This window comes from Mesoplodon densirostris, chromosome 2, assembly GCF_025265405.1.
Source record: "Mesoplodon densirostris isolate mMesDen1 chromosome 2, mMesDen1 primary haplotype, whole genome shotgun sequence".
Lineage (NCBI taxonomy): Eukaryota > Metazoa > Chordata > Mammalia > Artiodactyla > Ziphiidae > Mesoplodon > Mesoplodon densirostris.
Genome location: NC_082662.1, coordinates 98,006,726 through 98,022,434, shown reverse-complemented (window position 1 = coordinate 98,022,434; position 15,709 = coordinate 98,006,726). Strand labels below are relative to the sequence as shown.

At 33.7% G+C, this 15,709-nt stretch overlaps 1 protein-coding gene across 1 annotated transcript in view; it reads right to left on the bottom strand.

Annotated features, from left to right (window-relative positions):
• Positions 1-15,709, bottom strand: part of STXBP3 (syntaxin binding protein 3) — a 55,365-nt gene that overhangs the window by 10,546 nt on the left and 29,110 nt on the right. Inside the window, exons 9-17 of the mRNA XM_060090204.1 lie at positions 14,791-14,915; positions 12,140-12,235; positions 11,724-11,781; positions 6,420-6,485; positions 5,239-5,319; positions 3,993-4,131; positions 3,596-3,702; positions 2,951-3,043; positions 269-354 (exon numbers count right to left, since the gene is read on the bottom strand). Of these exons, the coding sequence (XP_059946187.1) occupies positions 269-354; positions 2,951-3,043; positions 3,596-3,702; positions 3,993-4,131; positions 5,239-5,319; positions 6,420-6,485; positions 11,724-11,781; positions 12,140-12,235; positions 14,791-14,915 (851 nt within the window). The remainder of the gene's footprint in view (positions 1-268; positions 355-2,950; positions 3,044-3,595; positions 3,703-3,992; positions 4,132-5,238; positions 5,320-6,419; positions 6,486-11,723; positions 11,782-12,139; positions 12,236-14,790; positions 14,916-15,709) is intronic.

The following is a 15,709-nucleotide window of genomic DNA, read 5'->3' as shown; positions in this document are numbered from 1 at the left end:
TTTTATCACCAAAAAAATCATCAAAAAGGATTATGTCCTCTGCTAATGTGAAGAAAAAAAAAAGATGAGTGGAGAAATTCTCCTCTAGTTTCATGAAAGTTTTTTTTATAATACTGCACATTTTCATATTGCTTATCTGGACTCATCTAAAACAGGTTACAGTTAAAGAAAAACTGCCTTCTAAGTGACTATATGCTGTGTACCTTTTCAGTTATTAGTCTGTAATTTCATAGTGAAAATTTCACTGGCTTTCATTTATAGGTTTTACCTTACAGCTCCTGAGCCATTCCATACTGCTGGACACTGGGAACAATATGGCCACTCTTTTGAATCTAATCTATTATCGATGGCATCCTAGGAAAGAAAAGAATTAAAAGCATCAAGAAAATATTGTAAATTCCAGGATTTTGTTTGTTTTACATAAAACTCAAAACTTATGTTTACAATTAAGGAACGTAAGGATATATATTTAATAAAATAAGGTTAGCCCTTTTTTTGAAACTCACAAATCTTAAATTGCAACAAAAATTAATGAAATCATTTACTTATTAAACTAATATTTATTGCATGCCTGTATTTCTTCATCTGGAGGGTTCCCACTTTGGTGTGAGAATTCCAGGTACCTTATAAGGATCTTTATCTTTAGAGTGCTAGGGGTTCCTTTTTTTAAAAAATAAATTTATTTATTTTATTATTTATTTAGGCTGTGTTGGGTCTTTTGTTGCTGCACACGGGCTTTCTCTAGTTGCGGTGAGCGGGGGCTACTCTTCGTTGCAGTGCATGGGCTTCTCATTGCGATGGCTTCTCTTATTGCGGAGCACGGGCTCTAGGCACATGGGCTTCAGTAGTTGTGGCACACAGGCTCTAGAGCACAGGCTCAGTAGTTGTGGCATACGGGCTTAACTGCTCCACAGCATGTGGGATCTTCCCAGACCAGGGCTCGAACCTGTGTCCCATGCATTGGCAGGCGGATTCTTAAGCACTGCGCCACCAGGGAAGCCCAGTGCTAGGGGTTTCTAATACCCTCTTAATCCTGACACACCTCTTAGGCTACTGGAGTCCAGGCCTTGCCCTTCATAGCGGTGGCTCTAAAATAGAATGTGCATAGCGGTGGCTCTAAAACAGAATGTGGCCTAGGTGTATTCAAGATAAGCCAATGGGATGAGCGAGGCTTTCCTTTTCATTTCATTTTAAAATTTTCCTTCTTTTTAGGGTTAATATTTTATTATATATTTATGTGTAATTGTATATACTGTACACATAGTATTTTATCAATACAGAATTTATATAGTTTATAAATAAATAATCATATACTCTAGCACCTGATCACATCTATTATGATTAAGTATGCATGATCAAGAAAGTTTAGAGACCACTGCATTAGAGCATGGTTGTACAAATGGTATCAATAAGTAGGAATGGACACAAGGAATGGGCACAAGGTACTCAGTAGTCCTAGAGTATTTCAATAAGACTGCAAGATGTGAAGAAACCAAGTTTCAGGAGAAACCCTGAAGGCTGTAGACTGCCACTGAGGTAAAAGTGGATTTTCTGAATTTAATATGCAAATCCTTGTTAAAGGGTTTGAGAAGGTCAATTCTTATTTTTAAAATACTAGCAAAGAAAAACTACTTAGTTCTATATCCTTGTTATGGATCAGGAAAAAAAAAACAACTTCTGCTGCAGAAAAAAAAGTCTAAACTCTTTAAACTTTTCATCTATATTAAGCATGTGTGAATGACATAGAATTAGTCAAGTAAAACAGAAAAATCATAGGAATAAATTGTACACAATTAGTTTCCATAGGAAAGTAGAAATTAAAGTTTAATAAGTTAAAGGCAAATTGGAATAAATAGAACTATCTGATTATGACTTAAGAATCAATGTCATGACTTTATTGAGCTCATAATGTGATTTTTATTAGTTCATTTTCTAATTTCCTATAATTGAATATTATTTTCTAAAAGTAAACAGTACTAAAGGCATCAGCCATCTGTCGACTATAAAAGCAAACTATAGTGAGGTTTACATTTTTTTTTAACATCTTTACTGGAGTATAATTGCTTTACAATGGTGTGTTAGTTTCTGCTTTATAATAAAGTGAATCAGCTATACATATACATATATCCCCATATCTCCTCTCTCTTGAGTTTCCCTCCCACCCTCCCTATCCCACCCCTCCAGGTGGTCACAAAGCACCGAGCTGATCTCTCTGTGCTATGAAGCTGCTTCCCACTAGCTACCTATTTTATATCTGGTAGTATATATAAGTCCATGCCACTCTCTCACTTCGTCCCAGTTTACCCTTCCCCCTCCCCGTGTCCTCAAGTCCATTCTCTATATCTGCGTCTTTATTCCTGTCCTGCCCCAGGTTCTTCAGAACCATTTTTTTTTAAGATTCCATATATATGTGTTAGCATACGGTATTTTTCTCTTTCTGACTTACTTCACTCTGTATGACAGTCTCTAGGTCCATCCACCTCACTACGAATAACTCAATTTTGTTTCTTTTTATGGCTGAGTAATATTCCATTGGAGGTTTACATTTTAATCACAAATACATTTCCAAGAATACTGGAGTCTAACACTTTCTAATAGTGGTCATAAACATATGTTATTTTGTTGAACTTTCATTCAACTAAATTATTTATATTTCTGCTACATATAGTTATTTCAAACAGAGTTTTTTTCATAAAGCATGTGTGTGCTTTTTTTTAAAATTTATTTTGAGTCAGTCAGTGGTATGAATTTGCAGTCTTTAAGGAGAGAATCTTCAAGAGTTTCCTCTCCTCCTTTAACACCAGATACAGCCTTCTTTTGTGAACTCTCCCAGTACTGCAGATAATTCTTGATCCATAGATATGCTTAGACTGACAGATAAATATACAAAGAGTAAAAAATATTGTACAGAAGGGCACTCAGGGTATAAATAAAATTTAATTAATTTTACCTCCAAAATATCTTTGATAAAAGGTGTCCATCGAGAGAGCTGAAACGTTTCTTCTGCAGACCGATCCTTTCTTAACGGTTTGCCTTGTTGAGACTAATATAATTAGAGGAAAAAATTAAAAATCAGTAATTTTATTTAGTGATATTCTCTTAAGTTTTCTAACAAGATGTTTAATTTACAGCAAACACTATGTTGCAGTTGACTTAAAACTAAGAGTGGAAAAGCCTACTCAAAAAATCTGAATAGGTGTGGTCACATAACTTCACAGTATTTTGTGCATTAATGATAAAATTTATGATAGTATCAGAAAATATGTTTACTCCAAAGTGCTTATATAAAACTCGATGGGAAAGAGTGAGATTCTATACAGAGTTCTTCAAATTCTGCTATAAATGAATCATAAAAAGAAAAGCATAAATAGCAAATTACAACAAAAACTGTAAGATATAAATTCACTAGAAAAATGTACTTGTCCAAATTACTCATATATGGGGAAAAAAATGAAATTTTTAATATTTTACTTACCAAATCAACAGAGTAAAATAAGAAGACTGTCCACATGGATTCCCACATAAGAAAACATATTTAATGCAAATGACCACACATGCGTATGTATAAGTATATACAGAATGTAAAATTTCTTACGGGAGGGACTATGGGAACACCAAGGTAACTCCAGTTACGAATCATGTCACTCTCATTTTCTATCTTTACATTCTGGATCAACCTGTCCAAGTTTTCTTCCGTAGTTCCTTAGGTAAGTCAAATATGAGTGCACAGTCAAATAATTGCTACCATAGTCATTTCCAGGTTTTAGGTACCCAAGAATAAAGCTTTTTTAAAAATAGCAAACATTTAAATTATATACCCTTCAGTATGCTCCCAATTTCACATTTTTCCTTTTATTTATCTTAACCAACTTTAGCCACTACTTTTTAATTTTCTAAGATTTTCTTATGATCAAATAGTAAACCACTTATTGTAAAATGATTTTAGAGCTGGGTATTTTAATATATTCAAGAAAATAAACAGTCTGCATTACCATTAATACTGAATATATAAAGTAGGATTGCTCTTATTTTATCATAATTATCATGATTTTTGTTGAGTAGAACTGGAAGGAGTACTCGCATAGCATCTTTGACTTTCTGTCCTTCTGCATCAGTTCCAAGTGCCAGGTCCTTAATGAAAATGAAATATAGTCAGTGATCTATGATCCAAATTAATTTTTCAGTTAAAAAAAACCTATTACTAAAACTTGCCAAATTTTAATGGAACACTGATGCCTTTTCACAGGAAAATGTGAGTATCACTTGTAAACTAATACTGTACAAAACGTAAAAAGTAAAAAATAATTCAGAGAAGAAAATCATTAATCTAAACCTTTGCTAATATGGTAGACATGAGCTGCATGTGGCTACTGAGCACTTGAAATGTGTCTAGTCTGAATTAAGATGTGCTCTAAGTTAAAAAACCAGATTCTGAGGACTTGTTTGTGAAAAAAAGAATGTAAGGGCTTCCCTGGTGGCGCAGTGGTTGGGAGTCCGCCTGCCGATGCAGGGGATGCGGGTTCGTGCCCCGGTCTGGGAAGATCCCGCATGCCGCGGAGCGGCTGGGCCCGTGAGCCATGGCCGCTGGGCCTGCGCGTCCGGAGCCTGTGCTCCACAACGGGAGAGACCACAACAGTGAGAGGCCCGCGTACCGCAAAAAAAAAAAAAAAAAAGAATGTAAAATATTTCAGTAATTGTTTTATATTGATTACATGTCAAAATAATATTTTGGATGTACTGGGTTAAATCAAATATATTAAAGTTAACCACACTCATTTCTTTTTACCTTTTTGATGTGACTACTAGAATATTTAAAATTATACATGACTTGCATTCTATTTCTATTAGACAGCACTGATCTAAATAGTTTTGGCATTATAGAGGAGGCTTTAATTAAATGTGCCTACACAGTACTCTGCAGGATGCTGCCTTAAATGTTGCACCCACTGAAAAAGGCCTGCCAACAGTGCTACCCTGAATTAATGCTCCAAACACTTAAATCATCCCATTCAACCAAAAATGCATAATCACAGATTAGGAGGGACTGCTTATTATGATACTGTATAGCTACTTGTTAGCATTGGTAAGGAATGACATATTAAACCAAGTGGGTGAGTCTCCTTCTAAAAGAGGTTCTGTGATTTAGTGCACTGTATTGAACAAGAAGTTAGGTTTTACCTTACAAAGTTAATTCTGGAAATCTATCCTGAACATAGGTATTTCTGACTCTGCACATACCTGTTCAGTTTTGCAGAGCTTTTCTATATTAGGCTTGAACTTATTCATGCAATCTTCTGCTAAGTTAAGATGAACAACTTGCTGAAAAACAGAAGAAATCAATCATTTAAAGCATTTTCATTTCTTTCTGTGTAACTGATAATATTAAACTTTTGAGATGGGCCTGAAGGAAAGCATGGGCTTAGGTGGGAAGGAGGTACCATGTAAATCAAGGGAAACATCTTGAGAAAGGAAAAAAGTGAAAATTACCATGATCTACAGGGGATAATCAACGGACCACAAAAAACAGAATGAAAGGGTTGAATCTGTGTTGGGCTTAGGAGTAGTGAAAAATAAGGTGAGAAAAAAACAGTGAAGTCCTTAAAGTCAAGCAGAAAAAGTTTGAATTTATGTTATTGATTCTCGATTAGGGAGCAATATGATAAAAAATATGTAAATATTATTCTGATAATTACTTGTAAGAAGGACTGGAAGAGCAAAAAAACAAAACTTTACCTGCCCACACAGCTTTGATTGCTCTTAAATCTACTGATATATAACTATTAATTCAGACATCCCTGGTGGCGTAGTGGTTAAGAATCTGCCTGCCAATGCAGGGGGACATGGGTTTGAGCCCTGGTCCAGGAAGATCTCGTATGCCACGGAGCAACTAAGCCTGTGCGCCACAACTACTGAAGCCAGCATGCCTAGAGCCCATGCTCCGCAACAAGAGAAGCCACCACAGTGAGAAGTTTGCACACCGCAATGAAGAGTAGCCCCTGCTCACCACAACTAGAGAAAGCCAGCATGCAGCAATGAAGACCCAAAGCAACCAAAAATAAATAAATAAATAAAAATTTAAAAATAACTATTAATTCAACGAACCAAGTATAACAATAACCACTTGTCAATCCAATGTTGAATTTTCTTATTAAGTTGATAAATATTAAGCTTCTTCTGTTTGGCTATTCAAGATAAAGATATAAAAAAATTTAAGCTGGATCTGAATAAATCAAGAGTATATATATAAAGAACTCTATTGGGGAGCTTAGATATTTGGGGTATTTCTCAGACCTAAAGTAAGGTTTTAGAGGACAACTAACACGAAGTATTCCACGACACCCACTGCTAAACCTGACTACAGAACTGGATGGACTAATAAACTAAAAATGATAACATATCTTATATACAATACTGCTTACCTTAGTAATCTGTTTACGGAAATGGGGCATCTTTTTCATCAACTGGGCAAGAGCACTAAGTGATGTCTAGGAAAAATAAAACATTTTTAAAAACAAACTTATGATTCAGTTATTTTTATATAACAACTTTAAAATCCAGTAGTTTTAAATATTTATTAATTTACTAAATATTTGGCAATTTAAAAAAGAAAACAAATTCAAGAGGTTTCCAGCTGCAGCCATGATAAAGTAACTGATATAAAAATTATTCTCCCTCCATAAACAAAACCAAAATTGGACAAAATAAAAAAGACAACAGCTTTCAGGCAAGGGATTTTTCAAAAATAGCTCAAAGCTAGGTTACTTGAGCAAAGGAAAGCATAGAAGGTGATTCCCGCATTCATCCTGGCTCTTCCCTGAAACATTTTCCAAAACACAGTGAAAGGAAGTAGAGTTTAAGTAGAAAGCAAGTCTCTCTGGGCAGAGGAAAAAGAGATCAGAATTTGGGGCTACTGAGGTAGGGTTTGGGGTCCAGGGTTAATAGAGAAAAGAGCCAGTCACAACAGAACTCAAAGATGTGTAGAAGGGTTGCCTTAGCATCCCTGGCCAAATACTAAGCTGCACATGTATAGGGCATAACTCTTAAAGGCCTAGCAGAGAACAACTGCAGAGATTTCAGAGGGGTCTTAATGCAAGACAATATTGGCATTCTCTGATCCAGACAAAGTAGACAGTTCTAAGTGAACATCCCAGACATTTAGTCCTGGAAGGACTATAGCTTCAGACTAAATGCAAAAGTGAAATACACTCAACATAACAAAAGCCTGACATGAAGTCTCAACAGAATCAAGGTTATTCACTAACAAATTAACTGCCTGCCAGAACAGAACTCAATACTCTTTAGTAGAGAGAACATCATCAAGAGCCTTTGCAACATAGCATCCACAATGTCTAACATACAGTAATATATTACTGGACATGTAAAACAGGAAAAAGTGATCAATACTCAAGTGATGAAATGGTCAATAAAAGCAGACCCAAGATAATCCAGACGCTGGAGTTAGCAGACAAGGACTTTAAAATAGCATACTTATGTGAAAGAAAACAGGCGAAAAGATGAACTAAATGGATGAAAAGATGGAGTATTTCAATAGAGGATTATAGACTTTATTTTAAAAAATTCAATGGATGTCCTAGAATTAAATGCAACTTTGAAATTAAAAACACAACGAATGACTCATACATTGTTGGTGAGACTGTAAAATGGTACAGCAAATTAGGAAAACAGTTTGCAAGTTTCATAGAAAATTAAATATACATTTACCATATGACCCAGCAATCCTACTCTTATTTATCCAACTGAATGAAAACATCTGTTCACACAAAACCTGAATGTTCACAAAAAATGGCTTTATTTGTAATTGTCAACAACTTGGAAAAAACCTAAATGTTCTGCAACTTGTGAACAGATAAAACGTAGTATACCCATACAATGGAATACTACTCAGCAGTAAAAAGTGTTGAAGCTCCTGTTACATGTCACGTGGATGAATGTCAAGTGCATTATATTAAATGAAAAAGCCATATTGTATTATTCTATTTAGCTGTCATTCTGGAAAAGGCAAAACTATAGGAACAGAAAATAGATCAGTGGTTCTGAGGGGATCAGAGTTGAGTGGAGAGGTTGCCTGCAAAGTGGCACAAGGGAATTGGGGGGGGGGAGGTGTTGATGGAATTGTTCTATATCTTGGTTGTGGTTATGTAAGAGTATACATTTGTCAAAACTCATAGAATTTTATATTATAAATAAAGGGGGAACTTTATTTTCTAATGCAGTTTAAGAAACAATATGTTGAATGGGTTTAACTGCAGACTGGATACAACAGACAAAAGTAGGGGACTCAAAGTCAGGTTAATAGAAAATATTTAATTAAAGCACAGAGGAGGAAAAAAGTGGGAAAATAAGGGACAGAATAGAAGAGATGTAGAATACGGTCCAAAAATCTAAAACACAAGTGAATGGAATCCTAGAAGGAGAGGAAAGACAGACTAGGACAAAATCAAGATGTGAGGAAATAAGGGCCAAGAATTTTACAAATATGAAGAAAGTTACCAACCCAGTGATTCAAGAAGCTCAATAAACCCAAGGAGGATAAATACTAACAATAACACATCATAGTAAGGCATATTATGGTCACATTGCTAAAACTAAAAGATAAAGACAAAAATCTTTAAAAAGACACTTTATCTTCAGGAAATTAACAGTAACACAACAGCTGACTTCTTTAACAGAAATGATGGTAGCCAAAAAGTGACATATTGAAATCTTTAAATTGCTGAAAGGAAAAGAACTGCCAACCTTGAATTCTAAATACAGCAAGTGTCTCTGTAAAACCTGTAAAACACAGATATCCTTAGATAAAAACAAAAGTTGAGAGAAATCATCCAGCCCAGATGGAAACACTAAAGAGCAATAAGGAATAAATAACAACAGATTTCAAATTTATGTGGACAATATAAAAGTCTATTGAGAATTTAAAACAAAAATAACATCCTGACCTTATAACACATGTTAAAGTAAAATATATGACAACAATAGCACAAAAGAGGAAGGGAGGTAAATGGAGTTAAACTATTATAAGGTTCTTGAATTCTTTAGGACATGGCAAAAGTATACTTTAAGTATACTTTTGTGATAATATAAGGATACATTTTGTTGTACCCAACATGATGACTACAAGAAGGATACCAAAAGGTAAAACAAAAGTTTATTTTGGAGACAAAATGGAATAGTTTAAAGAAAAAAAAAAAGGCCGATATATAAAGAAGGCAGAAAAGGAAAAGGATAAAATAAATAGAAAGCAAATAAGATGGTAACAAATTCAACTACATCAATAATTACATGAAATACAGATGGACTTAAACATTCTAATTAAAAGATAAGGATCATCAGATTGAATAAACAAACAAACCTCAACTATCAATACAAACTCTTTTTAAGAAGCACACTTTAAACATAAAGGCACAAATTGGTGAAAATAAAGGATGAGAAAAGATATACCGTGTAAACACTAGCCAAATAAAGCAGGTATGACTGTATTAAAATCAGACAAAGTAGAGTTTAAGTCAAGAAATACTGCAAATGAAAAACAAAATGACATTTTGTATTGATAAAAGATAAATTCAACAGAAAGATAACTATCCTAAATTTATAAAGACTATAATTAACATGGCTTCATCAGTTGATATAGCTTTGAAAGTTGACAAGATTCTAAAAAAAACAGACTAATTCACAGCCATAAGTGATACCATTCTCAGTAACTGATATAAAAAGCAGATAAAAAATGAGTAAAGAAATAGAATATTTGAATAACATGATGAACCAACTTGATTTAATTGACACACATAGAATTTGTATTCTTTTCAAGTACACATTGGGTACTTAACCACAATAGATCGTATGATAGGTCACAAGTCAAGTCTGAACAAATTTCAAAGGACTGAAATTATACACAGCACATTCTCTGACCACTATATGGTTAAATTACAATTCAATAACAGAAAGACAAGTAGAAAATTCCCAAACTCTTTGAAATTAAAAAACATATTCCTATATAACACATAAGTCAAAGAAGAAATCACAATGAGAGTTAGAAAATATTTTGAGCTGAATCGAAATAAAAATAGGTTATTCCAAAACTTGGGGAATGCAGCTACAACAATGTTAAGAAGGAAATAAATAAATATATATAGTAAGAGAAAAAAGGTTGAAAATCAGTGCTGTAAACATCCAACTCAAGAACTCAGAAAAAGAAAAACAAGTCAAAGAAAGCTGAAGGTAGGAAATAAAAATGAGTAGAAATCAATTCAACATAAAACTAACATACAGTAGAGAAATCAGCAAAGCCAAAAGTTGGTTCTTTGAAATACTAATTATATATATAGGGGATATTAATAGTATGTAGGCTAAAACACAAATTAACAATATTAGGATTAAATAAATAGAACACAGCTACAGGTTCTACAGACACTGAAAAGATAATAAGAGGATATTTGAAAATGAAGATGTAATAGACAAATCCCTTAAAAATGGACATCCCAAAACTGATATAAAAAAATTAAAAATCTGAATAGTTCTGTAACTATTAAAGGATTTGTAAGTAAAGACTTCCCCATAAAAATGGAAAACTCCATGCCCAGACTGCTTCAGTTGTGAAGTCTTCCAAGCAATGATGAGACAAGTAATAACAATCTTACACAAACACTTCCAGAGAATGAGAGGGAAAACATTACAACTCATTTAAAGACCAATATAATTTTGCTGCCAAAACGTGACAAGATTATCTCTCTCTCTCTCTCACACACACACACAAACACACACACAAGAATTATTACAGGGAAATACTATTGTTCATAAACCTAGAAGAATATTTTGCTAAGCAAAATATTAGCAAATAGAATCCAGTGATATAGGCAAAGGATAAAGTATCATGACTAAGTGGAGCTGATTCCAAGAATGCATGGTTGGTTTAATGTTAGAGAATCAATGAATGTAACTTATCACATTAACAGAATAAAAGAGGGAAAAAAATTTCAATAGGTGCTGGTAAAGCATTTGATGAAATCCAACACCTACTGCTGATTTAAAAAACAAAACCAAAAAAACCTGTTGGCAAATATGGAAAAGAAGGGAACTTCTTAATCTGACAAAGGATGTATCTAAAATAATCTAAAACTACCATAATACTCGATGAAATATCAAACACGTTTCCCCTTAGGTTGGGAATGAGACAAGGATATCCTGTCACCAGTTCTATTCTACATTATACAGCTAGGAGATATTAACTACTAAGAAAACTAGTTTAAAAGGTATACAGATTCTAAAGGATCAGGCTAAATTTTCTTTATTCACAGATATTATTGTGCAACTTTCTGAAATGATAGAAATGTCCTATATCTTGATTTAGGTGGTAGTTCCACAGGTATGTTGTGTGTATGAATACACATATATGTGTGTAAAAAGTTATTCAGTATACTTAAGATTTGTGCACTTTACTTAGGTAAACTATACCTCAATATAAAAAACTTAACAAGAATGCATTAATGCAATTGGCTAAATGGCCCTTTAAAAATAAATTTTAATGGAGCAAGACAGAGAAAATGTTGCTAACTGTTGAGGCTAGGTAATGGGTACATGAAAGTTTATTTTCTCTACTTTTGTGTATGTTAGAAATTTCCCAAAATGGAAAGTTAAATAGATAAAAAAATTTACAGACTTTAAAATTCACCTTCATCATTATCTTGAAAGTTAAATAACACTCTTACCTTTCCTTCTGTTGCTTTCTTTGTTGATGAAATTTCTTTCATAAGCTTGGGAATTTCCCTGTCAAATTGTAAGAGAATTCTTTAAATTTCTAAGGTGTAATTCTTTACAAAAAAAAATATATATATATATATTTTTTGCAGTACGCGGGCCTCTCACTGCTGTGGCCTCTCCCATTGTGGAGCACAGGCTCCGGATGCACAGGCTCAGCGGCCATGGCTCATGGGCCCAGCCACTCCACGGCATGTGGGATCTTCCCGGACCGGGGCACGAACCCGTGTCCCCTGCATCGGCAGGCGGACTCTCAACCACTGCGCCACCAGGGAAGCCCACAAAAATATTTTAAGATTACAAAATGTACTATCATGTATTTAGTATTTTAAAAATGTGGAATAAAAATTAAAATGAGTTCACATACTCTAATACAACTGCAATATGCCGATGTCGAATTCTGACCCAGAGGTCATCATCTTCTTCAAGGATTGCCTCCTTTTCTTTCCCATCTGTTTTATATCTACAAGTAGAGAGTAGTATGAACTTTTGGATTATTTTCCCACCCAAAAAGTGAAAGAAACATTTTTATAAACAATAATTTTAAGATACAGCTCAAGAAACTGAAGAGTACATCCACTATTTTGGGGGATAATGAATACATACTCAAAACTAAGGCATATTGCTATCCATACAATAAAAATCAAAGTGCTATGTCTACCAAGACCTTTTTACTTTCAACGTTAGGTTTAGCTGTATTATAGAGTTTTATCTCGGAAAAGTGGTATCTTAGAAACAAAAATTCAACGTTCCACAATCAACTTTAAGAACAAGAGTGCATACACTAACAATTTGTATTCTAGTTGCTCAAAATACTACTTTGACGTACTAATAACCATCAACTCAACTATCAAACATCCATTAAGAAAAGAAATGTCACCCCCTAATGTAGCTTATTAAGTACTGCAGGTGTTTCAGAGTTCGTACAAAATTCACAAACATATATCATCTGTTTCTATATTCTTCCCTAACCCTATAACCACATCTCCTTTAAAGAATGGGAAAGGAAATGAGAGAAAAACTAGTGTAGCCATTAAAAACCTTGATTGCTTTAATGAGTTCTACTGAACTGAGAGGCAATTCAAGAGGTTCATGAAATTACTCAAAATGGGCTTCCTGACTGCTTCCCCAAATGTAATTCCTCGCTTCTCTTTTTATGCAAATAGCCAGCCTCCTTCCATTTGTGGAGCTGGAAAATTCCATCATCCTTGGGACTGTCAATGTCCTGAGCCAAGATCAGAATGGACAGCACTGAGCTTTCCTAGCACTGGATAGCAGACAATAAATGGAGATTTCTGCTGTATAAATATAATCATTTCTACAATCCCCCAAATTTCAGGCCCCATCTATAAAACCATCTACCTATTTGGTCTTAATTACAGACACCCAAAGGCAGAATGACTGTGCTTAATTACCAGACTGCACTAAGGACAGAGGCCTTTTTGTCATTTAAAATGCCACTTTGTACTTCTTTAACCTTTGATTTATAAACAAAGATTAAGGTAGCAGGCCTGACAATACTAAAAAGATGATGACAATCCTAAGAGTACATTTAAAGAGGTCACCAAGATGAAGAACACAGTCTGGATACTTAGAAGTTTCTGCTCTGCATTATTTCCATTAAAAATTGGGACGGAGCACAACCCACAGGGAGTTTGTGCTTCCACCTAGTCTTATCCCTGGACTTTTTCGATTCATTCAAAAAGTCTTAACTTCTTTGTTTTTGTTTTTAAATAAGTCTCTCCATTACTCTTAAAAAATTAAACCTTGCTTTGCTTGCCAGAAAACCTAGGGAGATAAATTTTTTAAAAAAGTACTAGGTTAGAAATGTCTGAAACTTATGTCAGTAGTCTGGAACCAAATTCTTAAGTGTCCATCAGTTTAAGTCATTTCTAAATCTCTTGAGCAACGTAGGTTTAGAGACCTAAAGGATAAGAGAGGTAAACAACATGCTTTCTGAAAATTCTGAATAAACTGCTTAAAACTACTTTTATATTAGAATAACTACTTTTATATTGGAAAAACTACTTTTATATTAGAAAAATGTTGATCTACATCATCTAACATTAATACAAATAAAGAAAAACTCAGAAGCCAGGATTTGACCAGAATGCAAATAAAAATACAATAGAAAATACAAAATTAGTTTAACAATATTTGGTTTAAGAAAAAATATTAAGTATTATAATTAGCACAAGTTTTTGGATCTTTTTAATCTATTTAAATTACTAAATTAATTTAAACATAAAATTTCAGAAAACTAATTTTCTTTTTCATTACTATGCTCAAAGCAGTAAATCTTAGCTGAAAAAGGCCAATTTGGATTTAGAAATTGTGATATCAAATAACATGTTATATATATATATATGTATATATATATATGTATGCGTGTGTATATATATATACACACACTCATAAATGATACACAAAGGTACAATAAAATGGTTCCTTAACAGAAAAGTGATTTCATTTTTCATTTAGCTACTTGATATTACTTTTAAAGTTAATATGCTTATATCAGAGTTAAATCAATAATAGGTACCAAATTGGTAAACTTGTATCTATTCTCAATAACCATCCTAATGAGGTTCCTAGTCTTCTAATCTTTTAAAATACACTATGTTGACAAGACACACATACAGATAACTTTTGGATGTGTGATTCAGAATAAGCACAGCCTAACCAATCTGAATATGGTTTCCACTTCAATAAATATAGTAGTGAGCCTGGTATTTACTGAAAAGTACAAATTCCAGCTGTTTAAAATCTATTCTTGTTGTATACACAGTTAAGGAAGCAAATACACCGAAAGAGCTTCAAAGCAGTTAAATTACCCATTAACTAACAAGGTCAAGATATTTTTAATAGATTATGATTACAGGGGTAAGAGAAGGATAAAGTCTCTGAATGAAAAAGGTTACAGGGGCTTTAGATTTCTGGTGCCTGCACTAATCATTAAATGCTAATGTCCTATCCTGTTTGTATATGTCCTATATATTCCCTTCAAGTTATACTTGCTTGTATGTATCATTCTCAATCGGCAGTAGATCATATGCCATTGCCTGAAAGGTCAGTTCATGCAGGACAGTGGACACAGGATCAAAGCCACGATCAATTATTATGAGCTGGGAATGAGTTTTACCCTGGAATAACAAAATAAAATTATCTTAAGAAACTTCAATTTCTTTGTGTGAAACATTTTTAGTATCTTAGAAAACAAAAGCAGACTTTTCCTAAGTTCTGCCCCATTCCTAAGAATGTGAAGTTATATTAAAACAGAAAAATCTGAGTGGTATAACAGGAAAAAAATAAGACTACAAAACCAAAAGCTTTCATAATTAGAGTAAGAGGCTATACGCAATAATACAATATTGTGAAAATTCCTTTAAAAAAAGTAACATTTGGCCTGCACTAAATCTATTTCCTTAGGAATTCATCTCCATAAACACTAAAACTGATATAAATTATGAATAGTAGTTATTACTTGAGCTCTTTATGCTACACACTGTGCTAAGCAAGAAATATCCATATTATTTAATTCTTATAGCAACCCTGTGAGACAGGGGTTATTAACTCCATTTGGCAATGGGGGCATTAAGGCTTAAAATTAAGTAACTTGCCCAAATCACATAGCTAGCTACTATGTGGTAGAATGGAGATTCAAACCCAGGTCAGCTTCACTCCATGGCCTGTACTCTTAACCATTACGCATTTTAAAAGATTACATTGATGCCAGCTAAGATGGTAAATTACAATGAAAGCTTTGCTATCATTAACTCACAAACAGCACTAATCATTAAACAGTGAATAACAGTGCTGGGAAAAATCATTGTTAATATCAGTATCTTCCATACTTCACTTTAAAAAGTAATAAATTCTCTGGATTATTATTTGGAGCAGTAAGAGATAACTACAACTCAGACAAACATTTCTTATT